General features: G+C 38.2%; 1 protein-coding gene across 4 annotated transcripts in view; it reads left to right on the top strand.

The window, feature by feature from the left end:
- ASB7 (ankyrin repeat and SOCS box containing 7) overlaps positions 1 to 20,515 on the top strand; it is a 39,167-nt gene extending 18,652 nt beyond the window's left edge. For all 4 annotated transcript variants that reach the window (XM_083586989.1, XM_083586986.1, XM_083586988.1 and 1 more), the window contains exons 5-6: positions 734 to 1,339; positions 16,032 to 20,515. In XM_083586989.1, coding sequence (XP_083443115.1) covers positions 734 to 1,339; positions 16,032 to 16,171 — 746 coding nt within the window. In that variant the 3' untranslated portion in view covers positions 16,172 to 20,515. The remainder of the gene's footprint in view (positions 1 to 733; positions 1,340 to 16,031) is intronic.
- Positions 20,516 to 23,067: the final 2,552 nt, after the last annotated feature.

Here is a 23,067-nt window from a genome sequence, read left to right as displayed (position 1 = left end):
AATGTTGAGTCTGTTCAAAAGGAAAGTGAGTTCACTCGTTTGTTACTACGTTGTGTATTTTTGTGTGTTCTTACTGTAAACCATCCAGTGATCCTTGGGTGAAGGGTGGTATAGAAATTTAATAAATAAAAATAAAATTCACTTTTTCAAATAGACCCATGTTCCAAAATACAGCTTGCACCTGAGATTTTGGTTTATTATTTATTATTGTTTATTCAGCCGCCTCTTTCGTGGCTCTGCCAAACCACATCTTAAATTCTCTGACGTTATAAAGCAACTTGTATTTTGAGGGTTACTACTGAATTGGAAAATTGCATAGAGACAACAGTTGTGTGCCAGTATTATCAAATTGTTTGGATCAGCTAAGACTAGAAAGCCATAAAGTAAAATTTTACATATTTTCAATTGGTGAAAGTGAAAAAGGAGAAAGATTAGCTCTTCCCCAAACTTTTTAGACCTTTATCTCTGTCTGTTTGTCTATCTGTCTATCTATCTATATCTCTATCTATGTCATCTAACTAGTTAGCTAGCTTGCTTTTATACGGTAAGTAAATAAAATGAACAGCTTACAGCGTAATATAAGTACTAATTATTATCAATTGCAAGATGGTTGGGTAAGATGATTTAGTAGGACACCCTCCCAAGAATTGTAACAATGTATAGAAAAAAATTCAGATGCCTTTTTGTGTTCTTCTGATAATAGCTAACCCATTGCAATTTTGTTTAACTTTAGCTGATCCCACAGTGAAAGACTTAATTGGAGGCTTCACTGCTCTACATTATGCAGCTATGCACGGCCGAGCTCGGATTGCACGCCTAATGCTGGAATCAGACTACCGCGTTGATATCATTAATGCAAAAAGTAATGATGGCTGGACTCCTCTGCATGTGGCTGCTCACTATGGCAGAGACTCGTTTGTCCGTCTCCTGCTGGAATTCAAGGCTGAGGTTGATCCACTCAGTGACAAAGGTACTACACCACTTCAACTGGCTATTATCCGCGAAAGGTCCAGCTGTGTCAAAATACTCCTAGATCACAATGCCAACATTGACATTCAGAACGGCTTCCTGTTGCGCTATGCTGTGATCAAAAGCAATCATTCTTATTGCCGGATGTTCCTTCAGAGAGGGGCTGATACAAACTTGGGGCGCTTAGAAGACGGGCAGACACCATTGCACTTGTCTGCTCTTAGGGATGATGTACTCTGTGCACAGATGTTATACAACTATGGTGCAGACACTAATACAAAGAACTATGAAGGACAGACTCCGCTGGCAGTTTCAATAAGTATTTCTGGAAGTAGCCGACCTTGTTTGGATTTCCTACAGGAAGTAACAAGTATGTATACTGGAAATCTTTAATCAAAGTCCTCCAATGGTCTTTGGGGGAAGTTGGTGGAAAAATGAGTTTCCTACTTAGCTGGTTATTACTTGAAAGTTTAGGCAGGCCCAGAGAATAACCACTATTTTCCCCTTCAGAATCATGCTTGCACTTCAACTTGTATACATTCCTCCTGAACTAACTTGGATTCAAATCCTGAATTTTTTTGTCAGTCCTAGTCAATCAACAGTTCTTCATGTGGCAGGAAGGTAACAGAGAATGAAGGCTGAGAAATGTAAAATACATTTTTCCAAGGTCTTTCTCTGGTTTACAAAGGAATGTTCAAAAACTGCTGCTTGCTCATAAATTATTTTTCACTTTTCTTTGTTCTTCATTAGAATGGGAGATGATACTGAATTATTTATCCCTTGGGGCTGCGAAATGAGCCTGGTTATTGTGTTGACATCTTTTGGACCTCACAGTGATATTAACATGTGTATGTTGGTTCTTAAATTACAGATCTAAGCAATTCGTGGTTGATACCACTTACTACTAAGTAGTATTATTTTCACCATCAGTCTTCTTCTCATCTTCTTTGGCGATCAAACTTTACCAAACCAATTCCATTTCCAGCAGTGGCCTGACACAATATTTCTTCTTGGTTTGTGCTTATGATGCAGTGTTGACATGGTTAATCTGTACTGTTTTCCTTTGTTACTAAGCCCCCAACTTATGCATATTTAACCTGTGCACATTCAGCTTGGCATGCATGGCAAAAAAATTATGAAGGAGTGGAGTTTTGAGGGAAATGACTTTGGTAATCCCACCTGCCATTGAATCCAGTGTGCTTTGCCTATATGTGATTTTGGCTTTAGGCATGATCCCGAGAACGTAACCCCCCTCAAACTGCAGGCTTGCTTTTGAAGTAAAATCTAGAGTATACAGAATAGAGCAGAGCCAGAGTTGTTTTTGTGACAAAACCATATTATAACAATCAGCCTGTTACGTGTGCACTGTATGATAATGATATCTCACCGTAGATGGAACTTGTCAAATGTAGGTAGCATGTAACAACCCATAGTTCCAATTCTGTTCAGTAGCAATCACTTGTCTTATCTCTAGTCATTGCTGAGATGTGGGTAAGACTAACTCAGCTGTATCTGAGGCTCCTACATTCAAGAAGTGTGTGTATGTGTATGGGGTTTGATTGCTGAATAAGCTCGAGGAGGCATGTCATAGGTATGTAAATTATCTGCTCACATTATTGAATTTGTACTTCCTTTGAAACAACAGAGAGATTAATTTTTAACATACAGATTTAGTAACAGGTGTAATACTAAACTTTGCTTCAGCGTTATATAAATGAAGTTTGGGCTTTTGTTCATTCTCCCTCATGTTGCTATACCAAATTCTGTTCTCTCTAGTTTACAGAAACCATTAACTTATCATCATTTAAAAAACAACAACACTGATCTTTAAAGCATTTCCTTATTAAAAAAAATTTGTCCCAGAAAACTAATCCTTTCCTTTAAAACAAAGAGAGAGGTTACTACCATTTGCATTGTCAGTATTTTTCTGGACTTGTAGTTTTCCTTCATTTTTCTCTTCTCTGAAGTATGATTTCACCCAGTTTTTTTTTGCATATAACAATGCATTCACATCCTAGTTACTTTATCCAGGCACTTTCTCTGCAGAGTTTTTCTTCCAGCTTACTCTTCTCCTACCCTAGCAACTTCCTGCTTAGCACCCTCCTCTGTGTGTCATGTGGGAATTTGGGATTGGTTTTTTTCTTGAACACTTAAACCTTTTTTTTTTAAATTGTGCTTAATATGTTCAGATTTTTGAACATTAAGGCTGCAGTCCTAAACACCTAGATTGAATTTTGCTCCATTAGACTCCATCGAACTGACTTCCGACTAAGGTATGTTGGATTGCCCTTCACCAACTGTAGTTAAGTAATTTTTAGTTGCACTGTTCCTATCAATGTCTCCCTTTTTAAAAACTTGTCGGTCTCCTTAACCCTACAGTGTAATTTTGATCTTTTTCAGTGTCCTTCATGGATTGTACATGGATTCTATACTGTCTTTTTCTTTCCATCATGTCCCTTCTATTATCATAATCATTAAACCCTTTAAACATGTTCAGTGCTGTAGGCATGTATTCTCCTGATTTTGATTGTATGCCTTTCTTCATCAATATGTAACACCACACTAGCACTGGCTAAGATTTGTGGAATGGCTGAACTGAAAGATCTCTGTGCTGATTTTCTTCTGAGCCTATCCCTTCTAAGGCTTGCTTTGCTCACGTTCTGCTTCTCATACCTTCAGCACTACCCTTGTACAACCCTTTGAATACTTAAGCATTGAATAAGCAGCCACACTGGCCTCCTCCCTACACCTGTTGTTTTTCTCTTTCTGATGCCCAGTGCATCCATGTGTAGCACACCCAGTGATCCTTGGGGATGGCCTTGGGCCTCTCTTGGCCATGTTGGTCCTATTGCATACCCTCCTTAAATGCTTTTGACTTGGCAGGAATGTGTCCTTGAACTGTGGTAATGCCTCTTGCTTCCTGGATAAAGGGTGGAAAGGGTTGTGCATGTGTGCTGACTTTAGCATGCCTGCAATGTAGGCAACTGTACAAAGGAAAGTCACATCCATTGCTTGGCCCACTCTTGCCTTTGGTCTCATTCACCATGCAGCCCTTGGGAGGAAAATGGTTCCTTGCCCCTGATTTAGGCCTTATTCCCAAGATTTATTGCATTTGTCTCTGCCTCTGGGATGCCATTTGACAAGTTTGTACTGTACTTTAGCTAACTAAGTCAAGACTGCAGGGAGAGTACTCCCATCACAAAAAGTCAGTGCAGGATGTGTCCATTAGTAAGTGGATTGAACCACTTCCAGCTTTTTTGGCAAACTTGTGACAGGCTTATGAAAAGCCAAGGTGCAAACTCATTCTTATTTTTGTAAAGGGAGTGGTTAGTTGCAGCACTTCCTTAAGCGAAAACCTCCAATGTGTGGAAAAACAAATACTTTTAGCTTGAGAGAAGGCTCTTCAATGTTTATACACACCAAGCCCCAACATGAAAAGTTCTTTGTCACCTGTAGCCATGATGGTAGCGCTGTATTTTATATTATGTGATAATTAGTGTGTGAACCATAGCTGTCAACCTTCCCTTTTTTTTGCGGGAAATTCTCTTATTCCAGCGCTGCTTCCTGCTGCTATCCCGGATTGTTAGATATCCCGTAGACTGTCCCTGGGACAGGTGAGGCTGCTGATCCCTTATTTTCAAATCTGAAAGTTGACAACTATGGTCTGAACGCATCCCTCTGCCCATTTCTCTCTAGGTTGGCTTTGACAGTTTGACTAGGTGGTAATAACTGTTTGTGACAACAAAGTATAAAGCTGTAGTTACAAGGTTTATTACTGTGTTGCAGTAGTCTAAGCAAAAGGCACATTACTGCTCTAAGCAGCTTCCATTGATCAAAGGGGGCCAGCCAGCTTTAAGGTTGGATGCTTGGAATGTGGTTTCCTTGATAATCACAATCAGAGAGGACTCTGTTGAAGAGGACACTTAAACAAGTTAGTCTTCTCAAGGGAGATTATTTAATTACATTTTGTATCTTTTATACTACTGTACTCCCTTTGTTAAATTGAAAGATTTGTGGATTGAAAAGTAATTTGAAAGCCTTTTAGATCCCCCTTTCTTTAGACACCTACAACTGAAATGAATCTAAATTTTCTTTGCCAAAATTTGAAAAAGTGTGTTCGGTGTTTTTAAGTCGTGCAGTGGCTTCCACTCCTACGTAATTTGAATCCTTTGAAATTGAGAACTTCATGGAATGTAGTTGTGGTCAATGGGGCGATTTTCCTGCATCAGCATCTTTCAATGTGTAGGAAAATATTCTATAACTTAATATGAAGTTTTAAAATCATTTGCTTCAATTAATGGTTGTAAACTTCCTCTGCTTTTCAAGTCAGGTTGAAGATGATGGCTTAGTTCATCCTCTTGCAGAGATGTTGTTTTTATGGAACTAATGTTATAGTGCATGTGATATTGTAGACTCTTCATGCAGTACTAATCTCCCCTTGTTAGGTAGCTGATAGTCAAATGCCAGTTTTAAAATAAATAGCGTTTTATGAGACGGGGGCAGGCTTTTATGTATGTTGGAGATGGATCAGACTCTTTCAGAGAAGAGACATCCTAGGTTCTTTTGGGCATGGAAAATAGGAGGCTAAACTTTCAAAGGGTTATGTAGCATCTGAGGTGGGTGACTGTTAGTCAAAGCAAACTCCCTGGCTATCATATTCCAAGCACATTTTCAAAGCATGCATGTTTGCCTCAAGAACATAACTGGGCTTTTTGTTCAGGTAGGTGCTTTGATATTGCCGTATGTTTTGTGTGTTTATCCCCCAACAATCCCTTTATTCAACCCCCCCAAAGTACTCTGTTTCAGGGAGGTTGGGCTGCCTTTGGGCATTGCAATACAGTATAAAAGTGAAATATACAGTGTACTAATTGTAAATGGAGCTAAGCTATAACATATGCTGAAGTCTTGCTGATTTAAATAATGCATTTGTAAGTGTACCACCATGTATAATTGCACACTGTGTGCAGCAAGTTTGAACACCATGAGCATGAGCCGGACTTCTATTGGGCTTGATCTACAAAGTGAAATAAGCTTTTAACAAAAAAGAGACCTTGCGAGAAACGGCTGTTATCTCAGGATTTTGGAGTTTAGTTTCAACCACTTTTATATTCTACTTTTACTGATGCTGGGGTTGGGGTGGATTTCTTACATTCCTATTGAATTTTGATCTGCATACAGTTGCTGTTGCCTGCCGCTGTGTTAGGCAACAGTATTATCAGTCTGTATACCAAAAAGGTGTTATGAACCTGTAGCTTGAGGCTTTTAAAAGAGCTGGAGTTTAATTGTAGCATTTTCAGGTCACCAAACAATGAATGGGTGAGTGGTACTTATCCCTTCAGTTTTGCAAGCAGATTTAACATAAATATAAATGGGTAGGCAGTTATTCAATTTCTTACCCGCCCTTTACTGCAAGTTCCCAGGGCGAGTTACAACAATAATATATACAATTATAAAACAAAATAGTTACAGCTATAAACAAAAGTGTAAACAATTACAAACAATTCCTATATAAAAATAGAACAGACATTTAAAAGCAGTTCCATAAATAAAAACCATTGAAGTTTATTCCAGTGCAGATGCAAGACTGCACATGAAGCTATAGGAACCCTGCATGTGAATGTCTCGGGCTTTAAATGATCATCAAACTGAAGTTTTAGTATTTGATGGTAATGTGCACTCTGTTAAAATCATGAAGTGGGGAAAGTGGAAGCAACACTATTTCGAAACCAAAAATAGCAATAGATCATTTGATTGCTATAAGGCAACAGTGCATTTTGTAGGGGTGTGAATTGCTTCTTTTACCTCACTCTCCACTTGATATAAATCACAGAGGCAATCAAAATAATGACAATTTCCTTTTCCTTAAAACAGCTTTCTGGGACTGATGCCCATTTATGATGGTGTTTTAACTTGCAGATTTCACCTGAATTATCTAATGAAAGAGGTTTTTGTTTTTATATGTATTTTTAAAGCAGATATAAATTAGTTTTAACTTTAATTTCACACCTGTCCTTTTTTTTTTTTTTTTTTGCTTAATATTACTGTTTTGGAGCCTTTTACACAGTAGATCACAGTAACATCAAATATAGTTCATCGCTACCTTGAAATTTATTATTAACCAAATTCATGAGTACCTATACTAGCTAGACAAAACATGGCATCTATCTAACTCACATTTGGAATAATGTTCTCCATAGATTCTGTGCTTTGTGGGTGTGGGGCGGGGAGGGGAAATGTTTCTTATGGGGGGGAGCTATGATCTCACATTCCTTTTGAGAAACAAATTAAAACATTTTTTGAAAGAAGAATGGTGGTGGGTAGAGGGGGGAAAGTCTGCTCTTTTCCAGCTATGTGGAATTATATTGCATTTTAGGTTGTTACTTTTTTGTGGGGTGGGGGGGTGGAACAAAAACAAAAAGACAAAGCACTTCTTTGCCTTCAGTGGAAACGTTGGGTATTTGTGGGCATCCAAATGATCAGTGCAAAATTTTGCAGTGATGGAAAGTTCTTTTTAATCTATGCTAAGTATAAGAAATGTTATACTGGAGAAAGAACCTCATCGTTTCTGGTCTCAAACTATCATTTAAAACCAGGCTTTGGTATGCATTTGAAATGGAGGGTTAAACACTAGCTTTATCCCATTGAGGTAACTCTTCTGGGAGAGAGAATTTTTTCTTTTATAAAGCTGTGTTATATCATTGGCCACAAGAATCTAAAGCAAGCTGCAGGAGGTAGATTTTTGGGGGCAAGTAGGGCAATTATTTTATTTTTTTAAATTGACACTCTTGCACAACTAAAATGATTTCACCAATCAGCAATCAATCAAGGAAAACTAGAGAAGGAGAAATATACCAGCATATGAAAGTACGTAATTGCTCTGCTTTTGATACTCTTGATTCATTCGTATTTTAATTTTAGACCAGTTTATCTTTTGACAATGATGGTTTTATTCCTCATATAGACCGCAGATAGAAAACCAAATTGTATGCTTCTGGTCTAGTTTGCAGGTCAGTTGCTGCTCTTGTGATCCTGTAATGGGACTGTTTCTGATCTGGGGAACGACTTGTGTGCTACTGAAAAGTCTAGAATGACTAAAGTTGTGATGGTGCTTAAAGTCCATAATAAATTGACTATGTCCTCATATATATGCCTATATGTCAATAGGCCCTGCTCATTAATCCATCGGTGCATCAAATTAGGCCAGCAGCATGGAGGAGCAGGTCCTTTGCCAAAGTTGTCCTCTGGTTTTGGAATGCTTGCTCATCAGATGTGAGGGAGTGTTTTTTTTAAAAATGCGCTGATGAGCTAATGGTTATTTGATTGATTTGGGAGGGAGGGAGAGGGTTTTTAAAATTTGCTAGAATCCAAATAACTGCAAAATTAGTTCTACATACCAAAATATGTTTTTAGTTTGTGTTCCTCATCCTCCCCATTCTGCATCACAAACCTATTTTGAAATGGATTGGATTTACAGACCTGTTCTGGCAGTTAAAAATGCATGGGGGCATAAAGTGTGTAGGGTATATACATGCCGCCCCACTGCCTCTGCCTACTCCACCCTGAACTTTTTAAATTCAACGAGAGACTGAAGGGAAGTTGCACACTGGCTCAGCTGAACATATTTGTGTTACCCAGTTTCCCAAAAAATGGGAAGGTTTCTAAATGCATTGCATTGAGTGTGCTCGCTAGCCAGTTTTAGATTTTTCTGCTCAACACAGAAAGATCGAGGCATAGATGGGGATGGTGAAGGTGGGGCCAGCATGCACCTTCATTCCCCCTACATGCTTCATGCAATTCTTTCATGTTCTCTGTATTGCCTGGACAGGGCTTTAGATTTGAGAAAATCTAGCTTTCAGGGTTGGGGTGGGGGAAGGCACCTCGCTGAGCATACCAGAGATCTTGTGCAAACTCAAAAGTAGAGTTTTTAATCCTATCTTGTGTTGTTGTTTAGTCATGTCCGACTCTTCGTGACCCCATGGACCAGAGCATGCCAGGCACTCCTGTCTTCCACTGCCTCCCGCAGTTTGGTCAGACTCATGTTTGTAGCTTCGAGAACACTGTCCAACCATCTCGTCCTCTGTCGTCCCCTTCTCCTTGTGCCCTCATTTTTTTCCTATCTTATAGCTATCTTTATTTTAATATATCTCTTGGAGGTTTGGTATCGTACATATTTCATTTTTTGATTTCTGCATTTCAGCATTTGGAAAAAGTAACTTAAAACGCTTTAAATACAATACTGCTTGGTATCAGTTTTCTACAACTTAGAAGTTGTCCCGTCCCCCCTTCCCAGGCTGTTAGAAACAAGATTTTGAAAAGTATTCCATGTCCCTAGTATGGGAATGGATTTTCAGAGCAGGGCAGGTGTTCGCTTACAACAATATGATGACTACTTTGAAAATCTAGCTGCTAGGTAGGCTTGAAAATCACAGCAGGTTTCGTTGCCTGTGGTGAACAAAAAAATGTATATTTAGGTCAGGCTGGAAAACATTACAAAAAGTTGTTAGGGATGGGAGCTTTTGGGTCTTTTTTAAAAAAAAGATTTTTCTGCTTCTATAAGAAACTTTGTGGTCTAGTAACTTCTGTAGACTTCAAATTTCCATATATTACAAGTATAAGGATAATATTAAAGGTGCTGGGTAACTGAATCTCAAAGGCACTACGAACTTATTAACGGCTGAATTGTAGACTCTAATTAAAATAGTTAGGTCTTTGGGCTGCTGTCTTAGTCTTGTGCCTGCCTTCCTGTTTGCAATGGAGTTTTTTGTCATTGGTTTTTTTTTTTTTTTACTTTCTCCTTGCCGTATCTGCTTCATTAAAACAACAACCCGCCCACCCTCAGATACTTCAAATGATAACTATAACATGTCTGTGCTTGCTGTCAGATGAAATATACTGGAAAATACACTGTTAACATGTACCTGTTAGACTATTCACTCGTAGGAATCAGCTTCTTTTTGGAGAATGGCCAGATTTGGTTAACACAGCAGGAGAAGTTAGCGTTTCTAAAGGGTTCCCCTAAGCAGGTCTTAAATTGCTGAGGTTTCAACTCTCACTGTCCTTTCCCACAACAGAAAAATGTTCAAAGGTGGCTGCCATTCAGATTATTTTAAAAATGCTTCTTGTGGTAACATAATATGCAAACTTACTTTTAAAGTCAAGTGAAGCTTATGGTTGTAACTCATTCGTATACTTTATTTATAAAGACTGCAGAATAATATCAAAACCACTTAATGGGAAAGTCACAACACTGTTGATTTCTGTGTTCTGGAATCTCTTGGTTTTATCTATGATGAGTGAATATGCAGGCTGAGGGGTGACTCATAAGGTCATTTTTAGCACAAATTCATGTTTTCTTAAGTCTTTGTAATGTAAGGCTGGCTGTGCAGCTGTGCATCGTGGCCCCATTATATGCATAAAGAAAGCAGTGCTCAGATTGGAGTCCCAGTGCTTTCAGGAAAGAAATTTCTACGCTTGTTGTTCAACTTCTAGTGGATATGGAATATATGCAATATGTTCTCCAGTATCTTGTCTAATGATCAGGTCTAGAAGCATTAATCTACTATATCACATTTTTTATGTTCTGTTCTTCCTCCAACAAATTTGGGGTCATGCACCAGGTTCCTCCCTTTCCCTTCAACCACACAGCCGCCATATGAGGTGGGTTGAGCTGGGAATTGAAGCTGAATCTCCCTGGTTATAGCCTGTCACTGACCACTACATCAAGACAGTTTTATTAATTACCACAGAAATTTGCATGAGACTATTTTCTACACAGATGTGACCTCACTCATGAAACTACAACTGCTTCGTCATATATATATATACATATATACATATATATATACATATATACATACATATATATATATATATATATATATATATATATATATATATATATGACGAAGCAGTTGTATCGTGAAAGTGTTGATGGTGGGTTCCCAAGGCATATAAACACAGCTATTTTGACATAGGTACTCCTGTATTCTGGGAGAATGTAAATGCAAAGACTTCTCACATTTCTCACATGGAAGTAATGTTTGTATAGAGAATTGGGCTTCCTTGGGAAGAGTCTAAGAGAGGAGTTAACTTGTGGGGAGGTGAGTAGAAACAAATATTTGTATGAATGGAAAGTACCGTAATTTAATTAGATTTCTCAGTCACTGTTCCCTCTCTGAGATTTTATTTTGCGTTTGTCAGACACCATCCAGTTGTGCCGGAATTCATATGTGGAACATATCAACAGCAGTACAAGGAGCCGACTTACCCCAGAGGGTAGCCACAAATTGTCCATCCCCACAATTGACATGGGGCTGGACCATCAAGATCCCAAATAAATGGTTCACCCTCCTCACCCAGAGGAGGGGAGTCACCACAGGCTCGCCCTGCTACAGCCAGATACGACAATTCACAAATCGTTCCCTCTTCCTCCTTGAGGATGGAGCCCTAGCCTCTTCCCCCAAATGGGGTTAGGGATGGAGGAAACGCCTTGCCCAGTGAAAGATGGGAGAAATAAATGAATTAGGAGGCTGTTAATGATTGCATCAGCATTTCAGTTCCCTTTCCCCCCTTAGTTTCCAAAACAAATCTTTAGAGCACAGTGTTTTCTGTCTTACTTTTTTGTTTCCTTTAGCTAAAATTGAAACTGCATAACATTAGGAATAAACATTAATACACTGGAAAAGGCTAACAAAACAATTGCAGGATCATTCCAAAAATGATGAATAATGGCTTAAACATACCTGAACGTATATTCTCAGAAGGTCATTAAAAGCTATTTTTTATCAAATGGAGTTTCACAAATTTGATTCTCAGAATCACAGATAAAATTAAGTTTTAACATTATAGAATTTGGAATATGGCTATGAAACCAGTCCCACAGTAGTGAAGAATTTCACCACATACTCACAAAAGAGGGAGAAAATGCAGGTGAAGAACTTCACGAAAGCTGATCAGGTTCAGCATAGCACTTACTATAACACATTGAAAAATGCGGCAAACTCACACATACCTTTTACAAGGCTTATATAATATAGCCAGTGCAATCCCAGATCTTTCCTCCTTTCCCCCCTCCTGCCCCTGCTGAATTACAAATATTTTGCCATAGTTTTTAATCTAGCTTTTTAGAGTATTTAGATTTTTAACAGATACGCTTTGGATTATGTTTGTAATAAATGGGTCGTATTTGAATTGATAGTATCTCAGAGGGTAATATGTAATGGTAGAAGCAAGTGATGGCACTAACTAAAATAATTATATCTTTTCGAGGTACTAAATGTATATTAAGAGATTTGATTTTCTGTGGCTTGTTTTGTTCTAACAGTTTCTCATTGAGTAATAAAAGCTTATCTAATTTTCACATACAGTCTTCCATCTGACTACTGTATTTACAAGCATCCAGTTATACTACTGGGGCATCATCTATATATGTAAAAAATCTCAACTAACCAACATGAATATTAATTTGAATTTTTGGAAAAAAAATCAAATCTCTTAATATACATGTAGTACCTCGAAAATATATAATTGTTTTAGTGCCATTACTTGCTTCTACCATTACCTATTACCTTCTTGAGAGATACTATCAATTTAAGTACGACCCATTTATTACAAACATAATCCAAAGTGTATCTGTCCAAAAATCTAAATACTCTACTTCTATTTAATAAAGCTGACTGAAAATCCAGTAAACATTTTATTTCTCCTTCTGATAAATGCTTTGTCCATTGTAACTAAGAATAACAGCTGCTACTTTCACTTTACAGCTGATAAATTGAAATATTTCTGATTTAGTCATCTCTTAATTTACGAGTTTCTTTTATTTATTTAAGTAACTTTTTTAAAAAACCAAAACTTCAAAAGTAGCTTACATATTAGAACATCAAACAATATGGCAGCAAAAAGATGACAGCCCAGCTTTTTAAATAATTTCTGAAATGGAAGAAATTTAGGAACAGTGTTAATCAAGGAAAGTAATTCATAAAACCACAGTTATAAGGGGGAAAGCAGAAATTTTGTAAGACAAGTATTTGGTAAGGGCTATAGCTCAGAGGAAGAGCATCTCCTTTACATATGGAAAGTATTTCATTCAATCCTTGGCATCTTGAGATTGGACTCAGAATGTTCCTAGTCTGAAACCCTGGAGAACAGCTGCTAATCAATGTAGGCAATACTGTACTGAACTTGATGGACTAGAGGCCTGTCTCTGCATCAGGCAGCTTCCTTTGTGTTAACCCCAAATGCCCTCCTAAAGAGCCATTTTTTAACCAACCACATAAAATCAAAGTATTGGAGTCTGACAGATCACACTTGATAGGATGTTCCACATGGTGGGTGCCAGTTTGGAAAAGGCCCTGCTCATGATAGCTGCCCATTATGCCTCATGAGGGGAGAACTTTGGAGTGAGGACTGATACGTTGAATTGGGCACATTGAAAGGAACATACGGAATTCCCACTGTATCTTTACGTTGCAGTTATGCATAATCATATAAAATCATAAGCTGATCTCTTATTTAAATCTAAAACTATAAAATTATTGAATATATCAAATATTTTAATCTCAACCATTTTTCAGCTTGAGCACATCCTAATGCGCTTTGATAATGCACTTGAGGAACAATATCCCCAAAATCATTCTCTCTTTGAACTAAACTATCCAATTCTTTAAAGTTCTTTAAAGTTGTTTACATAAACATGTACTTTATTCATTGATGTTTTTAATCTTTTTTGACACTCTTAGGTTTCTCAATATATTCTTTCAATTCTTCTTTATCTGTGTGTCTATCTTCTGAAAGTTTGAATTCCTTCTTTAAATATTTTTTCCCTTTCCTCAAGAGGCTATATTGGGATCTCTTACCCAATTAATTTTCTCAGGAATTTTTGGAGTCATATCCACAAATCAACTTTGAATCATTCACTCCCCAATATATTAGCAGGACAATCTTAACTATAAATCTTTCATTTCATCTATCCCACAGACAGAATCAGTATCATATCAATTTGTTTCAGAATTCTTTTTCAAATAATCATATTTCAATACCACCCAGTCATATCTCGCATAATATATATTGTGCATGTCCCGTATACAAGAAAATTGTAGAAAATGAAGTGCATAATGTTGCATCAATGCAGGACAGTTTGTAAACTATAAACATTTTTCAGCTAAATACTATATTTCACTATCCCTTACATACTATAATTTATATTGCAACAAATCAGTATAAAAAAGAACATTGAAATTCCAAATCCTTATTAGTTGAGAAAATAACAGTCACAAAATCAAATTGGAATTTAGTATGTAGTAATGTTTTCGACATGCATTTCCGAATAGGTTCGTGGTAATATTGGTTAACGTTCCAAATAGTCAGAATTCTCAGACTTTGCTGAACAGTGTTATGAAATGGTCGCACCTTTTGATGATCTAAGTCACTTGTACTGGTGAGGTGGCCTCCAGCCATATACAGGTGTACAAAATACACACCTGGAAGTGAGTTGCTGTTTCTGGTCTGTGTTGGAAATGGAACTTGTTAGCTGCCTCCTCCCCCCCTGGAAAAGGTGGGCAGGCTCACCTGACAGCAAATGCAGTTTTCGGAGTACCCGGCTTGACAGTTCTCAGCTTCTGTCTCTTTGAAGTAGTATTGCATTCACTGAACTTGAGCCCCTGGGATAGGGTGGGTTATAAGTGTTTGCTTAAATCAGGCTTTTTAACTGTTGCCTGTACCAAAGGAACAGACAGCTGCTGCCTCTACTTCTAGAATAAAACTTACTAATAAGAGCCTTCATTAAATTTGATGGTTCAAACATGTGCCATCATTGGAAGCAGACAGAGAAGGGTTAATGGAATTAGTTTTGATACCATTGTATTTCTGAATGTGCTGGCTTTGGAAGTCTTTTAATTGTCATGTTTAATCTCCCTTTTAATCTTTCCAAACTTGGCAGAGGTTCTGCACTTAGTATTACCTCTTAATCATCATTAGATAGAGCCTGATTTGTTGCCTTCTTCACTTGTATTGCTTTTGCCCGATTACTAATAACATTTTACATTTGCCAAATGAAGGTTCACTGGTGTTGGTCTATAATCCTCCCCTCCCCTCCCTTTTTCATTCAAATGCAACCAAGAATGAGTAAGTTCTCTAGACACCAAGAGCCAATAGATGTGGCAACTGGTGCTTAACACTGGAAATGTCCATTGTTAGCACATTCCCAGGAAATGCTCTTCAGCTTATCAGGGGGAAATGTCAAGACGCTTAATAATCAGCTCTTAAGGAATTCTGCCCTAAATGTGGATTGTCTGCCAACCCCCTTCCATTTTGTTCAGGAGATCTGTTGCAGATTTGGATGTGAGATGTTTTTCTGTAGGCTACAGTCAATGTTCAACTTTCAATGTACACTTGTAAATGCTGATGTGACAATCCGATTCAAATGTTGTGAATGCCTGAACACTATTGAGAGAATACTGTTTGAAAATTTCCTGAACTGTTAGCAATCACTGTAGTATGTCCAGAAAAGGAGAAAATCTCATTCTCTCTCTCCTTCTCCCCCCCCCCCCCCCAATATTCATGAAATCTCTTTGGGATTTTCAGTTTTCGCCTTTAAATACCATAAATTTATGTGAATATAAAATCATGCACTAGTGGTTAAAAGCAAATGTCTATATGGTTAAGTTTGAGTTGGCAATACTTTCTTTTTTTATGTCTGTGCATCTCATTCTGCAGTTAGCTTAAAATTTGTTCTTGGGCAACTCTGGAAGGGAGCAACTCAGTGTTAGAGCATAGTAATAGTTGGCATGCAAAAGGTTCAGGGTTCATTCTGGCATCCTTAAAAGGCTATTGGGTAGCAAGGTTGGGAAAGACTTCTGCTTGAGACCTGCTGCTAATTGTTTGTAACTTGGATAGTTTAGCTGAAACCTGACATTTAACTGAACACACGAAAACCAGTTTCTAGGTCTACACATTTAGTTGTTCTGCTTCATAGTGCTTGTGAGAGTTTCTGCTTGTTTGTTTCAGCTTTCAGCTTTCAATTACCTTTTAATGATGGCATCTTCTTTTTATCTTCTTTTCAGGGCAGCCACGGAACTTACAAGATCTATGCCGAATTAAAATCCGCCAGTGTATAGGCCTTCAAAACCTCAAACTACTTGACGAACTACCAATTGCCAAGGTTATGAAAGACTACTTAAAACACAAATTTGACGATATCTGACATTTTTGCAAAAACGTTGGACGATAAGCAAGATTAGTTTATATTCCAGATACCTTTCAAAGGCTGGTCACCTTGCACAACGTATATCCTATGCAATTTCTGATTTTTTGTTTTCCCCGAGAAGTCAGAAGGCAGGTATACAATTTCTTTGGGAGGGGGGTGTTTTATACCAAATGCTAGAAGGTCTTACTTTTTTATTATTTCTTGGTCCAAGTTTACAAGATCCAAGCTCTCTATACAACTTTATGATTGTAGTCTGGTTTCCCCAACCCCACTCCACAGGGGTGAGTATCTTATTTTTTTTATTTTTAAAACACTTAAACTTGCAGCTTTGAAATGAAGACAGAATGTCAGTTGTTCAAATGGATCCTTCCCCTACCCCAATGTAGCATGTGTAATACTGTGAGATGGCTGAGTGAATGCTAAACAAAGTAAAAGTGTAGGAGACTTAAGGAAGTAATCTACAACACGCTACTGTTGTATAGCCTCTGTTCCATGGGGAATCCCAGGCAGGACCCTCTGAAATGAAGGATCTACATAGCAGCAGTGCTTCCTGGATTAAGTCCACTAGCATTGCTCCCGTGCCAAGGACCAATATGGGTATCCGCTTATTCCTCATAAGGAGTCCTGACAATTGACTGGATTCCATATGGTCACTATTTTCTACCCATAAGGTGCTTTTCTCAGAATCATGGCTCAGGCTTGTAACTAGGGTGTTCAGAGTTTACTATAAACACGATAGCTCTTTGGATACATTGCCACCTTCATTGTTTTTTTTCCTTTTCTTCCTTTTTCTTAAAAAAAACCCCAAGTTGGATCTTTAACATAATAATTGTAGTTCCGATGTCCATATGTCTTATCCTTCCTTTGATGCCAGTATGTTCGCTGCTGTTTGTAATTAGGTTTTACACTGCTCAGATGCCTCTGTGGTCTCTCTGTATTTCTTTTTTTATAAAAACATTAACGGAAAACTAATCTAATTTCAAAGCCGATCCATCCTGTTTCTCATATGCAATAATTCCCCCCCCCCCCCGATTTATATTTTCTCCATCACACATGTGACTCACACACATTCCTACCCTGGTCTCAATATGATGTTCGTTACTTATTGGAATTGCTGCTTGCTTATTGGGATATATATATAGATATTTTTGTTACCCCTCCCAAATTTCAAAGGCCTCTAGTTTGGACTGTTGTGGCTCACTTCTTCCTCCCCACCCCTCACCCCCATGCAAGAGGCTAATCTGTGGTATTCTTAAAACCAGAATCTGGCCTAGCAATTGAGTTTCCATATTTTGAAAAGGGCTCCATAACCTGAAACCTGTTGTGTTTTCAGCTTGCTTGATGTTAATTAGGATTTGGGGCTGATTCACCAAACCCCTAATTTGTTCTTATGGGCTGTGGTGTAAACACAGCATCTCAAAATACCTATGCTGACAGGCAGATCTGTGTAAAATTTACCATAAATCTGTAGGTCACAGATCTAAAGGGGAACCTTGTGTGAACGATTAAGTTCCATAAGTATGTTGAAGCATAAATAATTGGACATACCCATAGAAAACTTAGCCGCAGCACCTGGACCTTTTTTATTTTGAAGATTCTATATATAACCCCACTGTAATGAGACTTTCTCACTTGGAAGATGATAAGCTTCTGAGCACAAATCTAAATGTGCAAGAACCCAGCCTGTGCTTTTTAGGCTGAAACTGGCACATGTTTAATTATGGCACAGGTTACTAGTCATACCTTAGGTAAAGCCTGCAGTTTGATAGGAGTTGAGATTACAAAGAAAATGAGTTTATAAAAGTTATCTTCTGTATGTCAGTGGCTTTAGCATCCTGAGCTTTGGGGTTCCATCGTGAGATTCAACATAGATTGCACTTGGGGAACATTATTAGTTCTCTCTGCAGTTTCCAATCACTTTCCCACCACTCGTTTCTTAAAGGGGAACAGAAGTCAGTAATATAGGATCAATAGAGCTATGTAATCAATGGTACATGACTGCAGCATTAATTTCCATTCTCATAAGCATCAATCCTGTTGCTGTCAATCAATTACAAGGAACTAAGGTAGCAAATGACAACTTTTTGCTCAGCAAGCACTGACTTAGAGTGCAAGATATTTCCTCCCAACGCACATACCTCCCCCCTCTCTTATCAAGATTCTACTTCAGAGGAATGTATGTTGTTTGTTTTAAAAAATGGAATTTCAGTGGCCAACTAGTACATCATTGTGTTCTATTCTATTTAGTTTGCCCTTAATTGGAACAGCATTCAAGCTATGTATGCTTCATCAGATGGTCTTTAGTGAATACAAGGGTTTTGCAAGTCTGGACAACAAGGTCCCTGTTTCTTGTGATAAGGAGCTAGGAGCAACTCGTCTGTTTTAATCTTCAAGGAAATGTTCACAAAAGCTTCCCAATCTCTTCTAATTTTTATGTTCTTTGGTATCTTAAGGCCCCAATCCAGTTTACTGGAGATTTAGGCTTTGATCAGTTTGGTTGACTTTCTTAAAGTGATGGTGCATTCTTACCAGCCTAGTAGTCTTTACTGGTTCAGGGATCAACTGTAAGGTGAATTTTATTCTGTCTTGCTGCTGTGACTTCAAAAAATATATATAAAATGTATTGCTGATAACAAAAGTGCTATTTAATGAAATGTATAATTCCATTTATTTATTTGTTTGAGGTTTGTTTTCGTGTCTCTCCCCCTGCCCCAATGTTTTAATAATTGACACACTTTGAATGAAGTACATCTTAGGCCATAAAGTAAAATTCCCTTAACCCTACTGTGTTATCCATTATTTCAGTAAAGCCATTTGACTAGCTGAAGGCAAAGTGGGGAGGGGCAACCTTCGGTCCCAGTTCCTAAGAAAATCAAACCTTTGACTTATTAACTGGGTAGTTGGTCGTCTTTCTTTCCTTTTAATGTACAGGAGATTCCATAGCATATGCACCATGTTGAATTGCGGCCAAAGGGCAGAATGTGCATTGTGCATATCTCCATGCAAGCCCAACTCGATTAGGGGTTATACAACCTGAAAGATTTGTACCTCTTTGAGCAAACATAACTTGTTTTTGAGAAGAGAATCAGAATGAAATGATGTTGATGTATTTTGGTTTTACCACTAAAAAATGATGGAAGCTTTCCATTAAATGTTTTGGCTTAAATTCCAAAAAAGAAAAAAGATAAGAGCATTTATCCCACTTCTTTAATATTAAACATTTTTATATAGCTTTTTTTAAAAAACAAAACACAAATTGGCAAACACACCAAAGAAATGGACAAGATGAAGATCATTAGCAAACCACAAACCTCATTCTTTTAAAAACAAAACCAGAGTTTTGTAAATATTTCTGTTTATAAATGTACAGCAGAGTAAGAGTCTGTTTTTTAGATTATTTAATTACCATATTTCTAATCTATTTACAATATTAGAGACCATATTTGTAAATTCCCAAGGCTTCTGTTTCATTTTTCATTTTTGACTTATTTCATTATTCATATTAGGAACAATCTGCCCTCATAGGGACAGCATGAAGACACAGCATTTTGTATTTGTTGGTTTTTGGTACTTCATACACACAAAGATGCCCAGTGTAGGAGTAACTGTGGCTCCCTGCAAGTGTTGATTTGCAAATTAGAAGCCAGCTACATGAACAAGTTTTTCCTTCTCTAAGCACAAACTCTCTTCCACTACCCCCATTCAGTTTAATGCTATATCTGCACCAGTGCTAACCAGGATTCCCCTTGTCTGTGTCAGATCCTGGTTAAGATGGCAACCTTATTTTAGCATTAACCACAGTGCAGGTGCAATGTTTCAACCATATTTAAAGCTGACACTGGACAATGAGAAGGAAATAATCCCTGATAGAGAAGGAGTGAGAAGGACCCACATTCCTTAAGCAAAGCCGTGTTTACAAATCATGGCTTACCTTACAGAGAGCCAGCATTTCGTTTGCACCAGCCTCAAGTGACTGAGAATATAGTCCACTGGGAATGTTGCCTACAGAAGCACACTTGAAGTAAATTGGTGGTTCTTGTCTGTGGCAAGCTCCGGTTCCTTTCAGCAGAGCCTGAGATGGAGACCTTTGCTGTGGATTTTATGTCAGGTTTTAATGAAGGGTGGGCTAATGAAACCTGAAATCCCAGTCTAACTCAATACGGTCAGTTTGTTGCAAATTTCACTGTGAGAAGGATGATGTACCATTTTGCCCGCCATTCTTATATTCCATGCAGTTCTTTCTGTGTTAGCAGCATCGTAACATATTTTGTTCTTCCTTTTGTAATGTAAGGTTTTGCGTTGGGTCATTTTGAATTAAAATAATTACCAAATTCTTTTAAATCTGCTTCATTTCTTTTTTAAAAAAAACATTCAAAAGTTTTTATTCTTCATATTGCAACGGTTGGGGAGGATTGCCTCAGTAGCTGCCTTCTGTAAATATTGTACTTGAAGTATGACCTTCAATTTCTGGACTTAGATCTTTCCCTGGCTGTTGAAATTGTGTACTTCTCAGACCTGGAATTTAGTGATAGTCTCCGGGGGGGCGGGGGGGGACTAGGATGGATGGATTTAAACCATAGTAATTTAGATCAACAATTTAAATTACCAAGAAGAAAGTCTATGTCAAGTAATCAATTAAAATCCAAATTCTCCATTCATTATTATATACTCTCTAAATAAAATTGCACACCAAGGTTCCTGTTACCATAAAAAAATGACCTAGAACTTTCAGATGGTACACTATACATATCCTAGGTGTGGTCTAAAAGAAAAAAGAAAAAGCTTATTTTTAGATTAAATTTACTCTTTGTTAATGGGAAGAACTGGATGACTGTGGCACTGTTATAGCACTGCATCACCGTAAATGTATTTAATGAAAATAAACACATGTGGGGCATATAACTGCCCTGCCCACCCCCCACCACAAAACATCAATCTTATTCAGACACAAGGACAGGTGGTCCTGAGTGGAGACAGACCATGAGATGGAAGTTAAAGTCAATGGTTTTTGGCTAATGCTTGGTTATAAATTGGGATACAGGTTGCCCAAGTGCAGCCTTGAGGACATGCTCAACTGTCCTGCAACCCTCCATCACAGCAATTAGGCTTGGAAAAGGTACCCCATTGGAGCAATAGGGAGACTGTTTTTCAAGCCGAATTGCTTCCAGAGTGGGGAGATCTTTGTGTATATTGCAGCTGGAGTAGGACGTATGATAGTCATGCCCTGCAGTCTCTGTGAGGATCTCCCCTTCCTCCTCGCAATTAGAATTGGGGAAAACTCAAATGTTTTTTCAAGCCTAATATGGGGGGGTATTTGTGGTGTGATAAGTTGTGATGTGTATGAATGGAAGTGTGTGTTATATGTGTATGAGAGTGGGTTGCCCCACCCACACTGGCCCTTCCCACTGCTGGTATGTGACCTCTTCTAGAAGGTTAGCAATGAGCTAATCATAAATATTTACTGACTCCGAGCTAATTGGAGTTTGGCATGAAATAAGAATAAAATTTCACATGGTGATCCATCACTGGGCTAACTTGCCGGTCCTTGGTCCAGATAACAAGCCATATATTCATGACCTATTGGGATGTGTAATGACTGATGATTATGATTTATCCCTAGTTTACTAATAAATTAGCATCTCATAAGTGGGTCATCTTCTTATATTTGCATTAAGTGCATATTGCATTTAAGATCAATTTATTTTGAAAGCAAACTCATAACTGAATTTTTAAAAAAGAAATCTGGTTTATTTATCCACCCTGTACAAAAGTGAGAATTGACTCAGGGGAACAGTATATAAACACATCTGGTATTATAAAACCTCTTCTTATACAAGCTGTCATGTCCTAGCAGGGAGCTCTCTGTATCCCATGGCAATACTTTAGCAATGATGAACCATTTTTGTGTGTATCTTAAGAATCTGAAAGAGCCAGCTATGCTTCTCCCAGTGGCAGATAGAAAGTTTGCATTTAGCCCAAAAATGGAAAACATGTGGCTCTCCAGATGTTGTTGGACTCGCAACTCTCATCAGCCCCAGCAAGCCTTGCTCAATGGTCACAGATTATGGGAGCTGTAGGGCAACAGGTTTCCCATCCCCTAGCCGTAGGAGTGTTGATGTTGATTGACAAACAGTGATCCCCTCTTCTGCAGCTTTTGGCCTGGATAAAGAGTGGCCTGGGAAGGTTTGCTGCCCTGGTCAAAGAGCATATGATTGCTGCTTTTGATGCAGCAGGTGCTCTGTCATTCTGACAGAACCATTGGGGAGAAATCATAGGCTTCAAGTTGGGCATCCTTGATTGGCCTTGATACCACTAATTAACGCCTATCCTGTCCTGGACCAACCTAAAGGTGAGGTGCTGTTTTGCTTCGTCTCAAATGTCCAACCCTTCTTCCTGCTTGCACTTGATCTAGCACTTGTTACACACACACACACACACACACACACACACACACACACACCCTCTATCTTCACTTGAGTTTTCTGCATTAATTCTAAAGCAGCACTGATCTCAGCTCCACCATTGTTCCAACTTCTCTATGACATCTTTGTTGACTCTGTTAGGATAAGCAAGAGGATATTGTTGGCTCTTCCCATTCATACTTGAAACACACTTAAGAGTTTCTAATATGGTTTCTGTTCCCATCTCTCCCCCTGCCCACCACCTAGGATATGTTGTTGGGTTCTGACACCAAGTTAACAGTAGAATGCAGAAGATTTAATACTACCACAAGGCCAGCTTCACCTAGTAGTTTGTTTTTTTAATAAAAAAAATTGCATACCTCAAATGGACAATGTATTCCCTAAGGCTGCTTGTTGGGCTTGGCCTAATTTTAACAGTTCTCTGCAAATGATTAGTTCAGACATTTAGTACATAGACAGGCAACACCTTTC

The sequence above is a fragment of the Podarcis filfolensis genome (assembly GCF_964270895.1).
Source record: "Podarcis filfolensis genome assembly, chromosome: 14".
Taxonomy (NCBI): domain Eukaryota; kingdom Metazoa; phylum Chordata; class Lepidosauria; order Squamata; family Lacertidae; genus Podarcis; species Podarcis filfolensis.
This window is presented reverse-complemented; position numbering and strand designations above follow the sequence as displayed.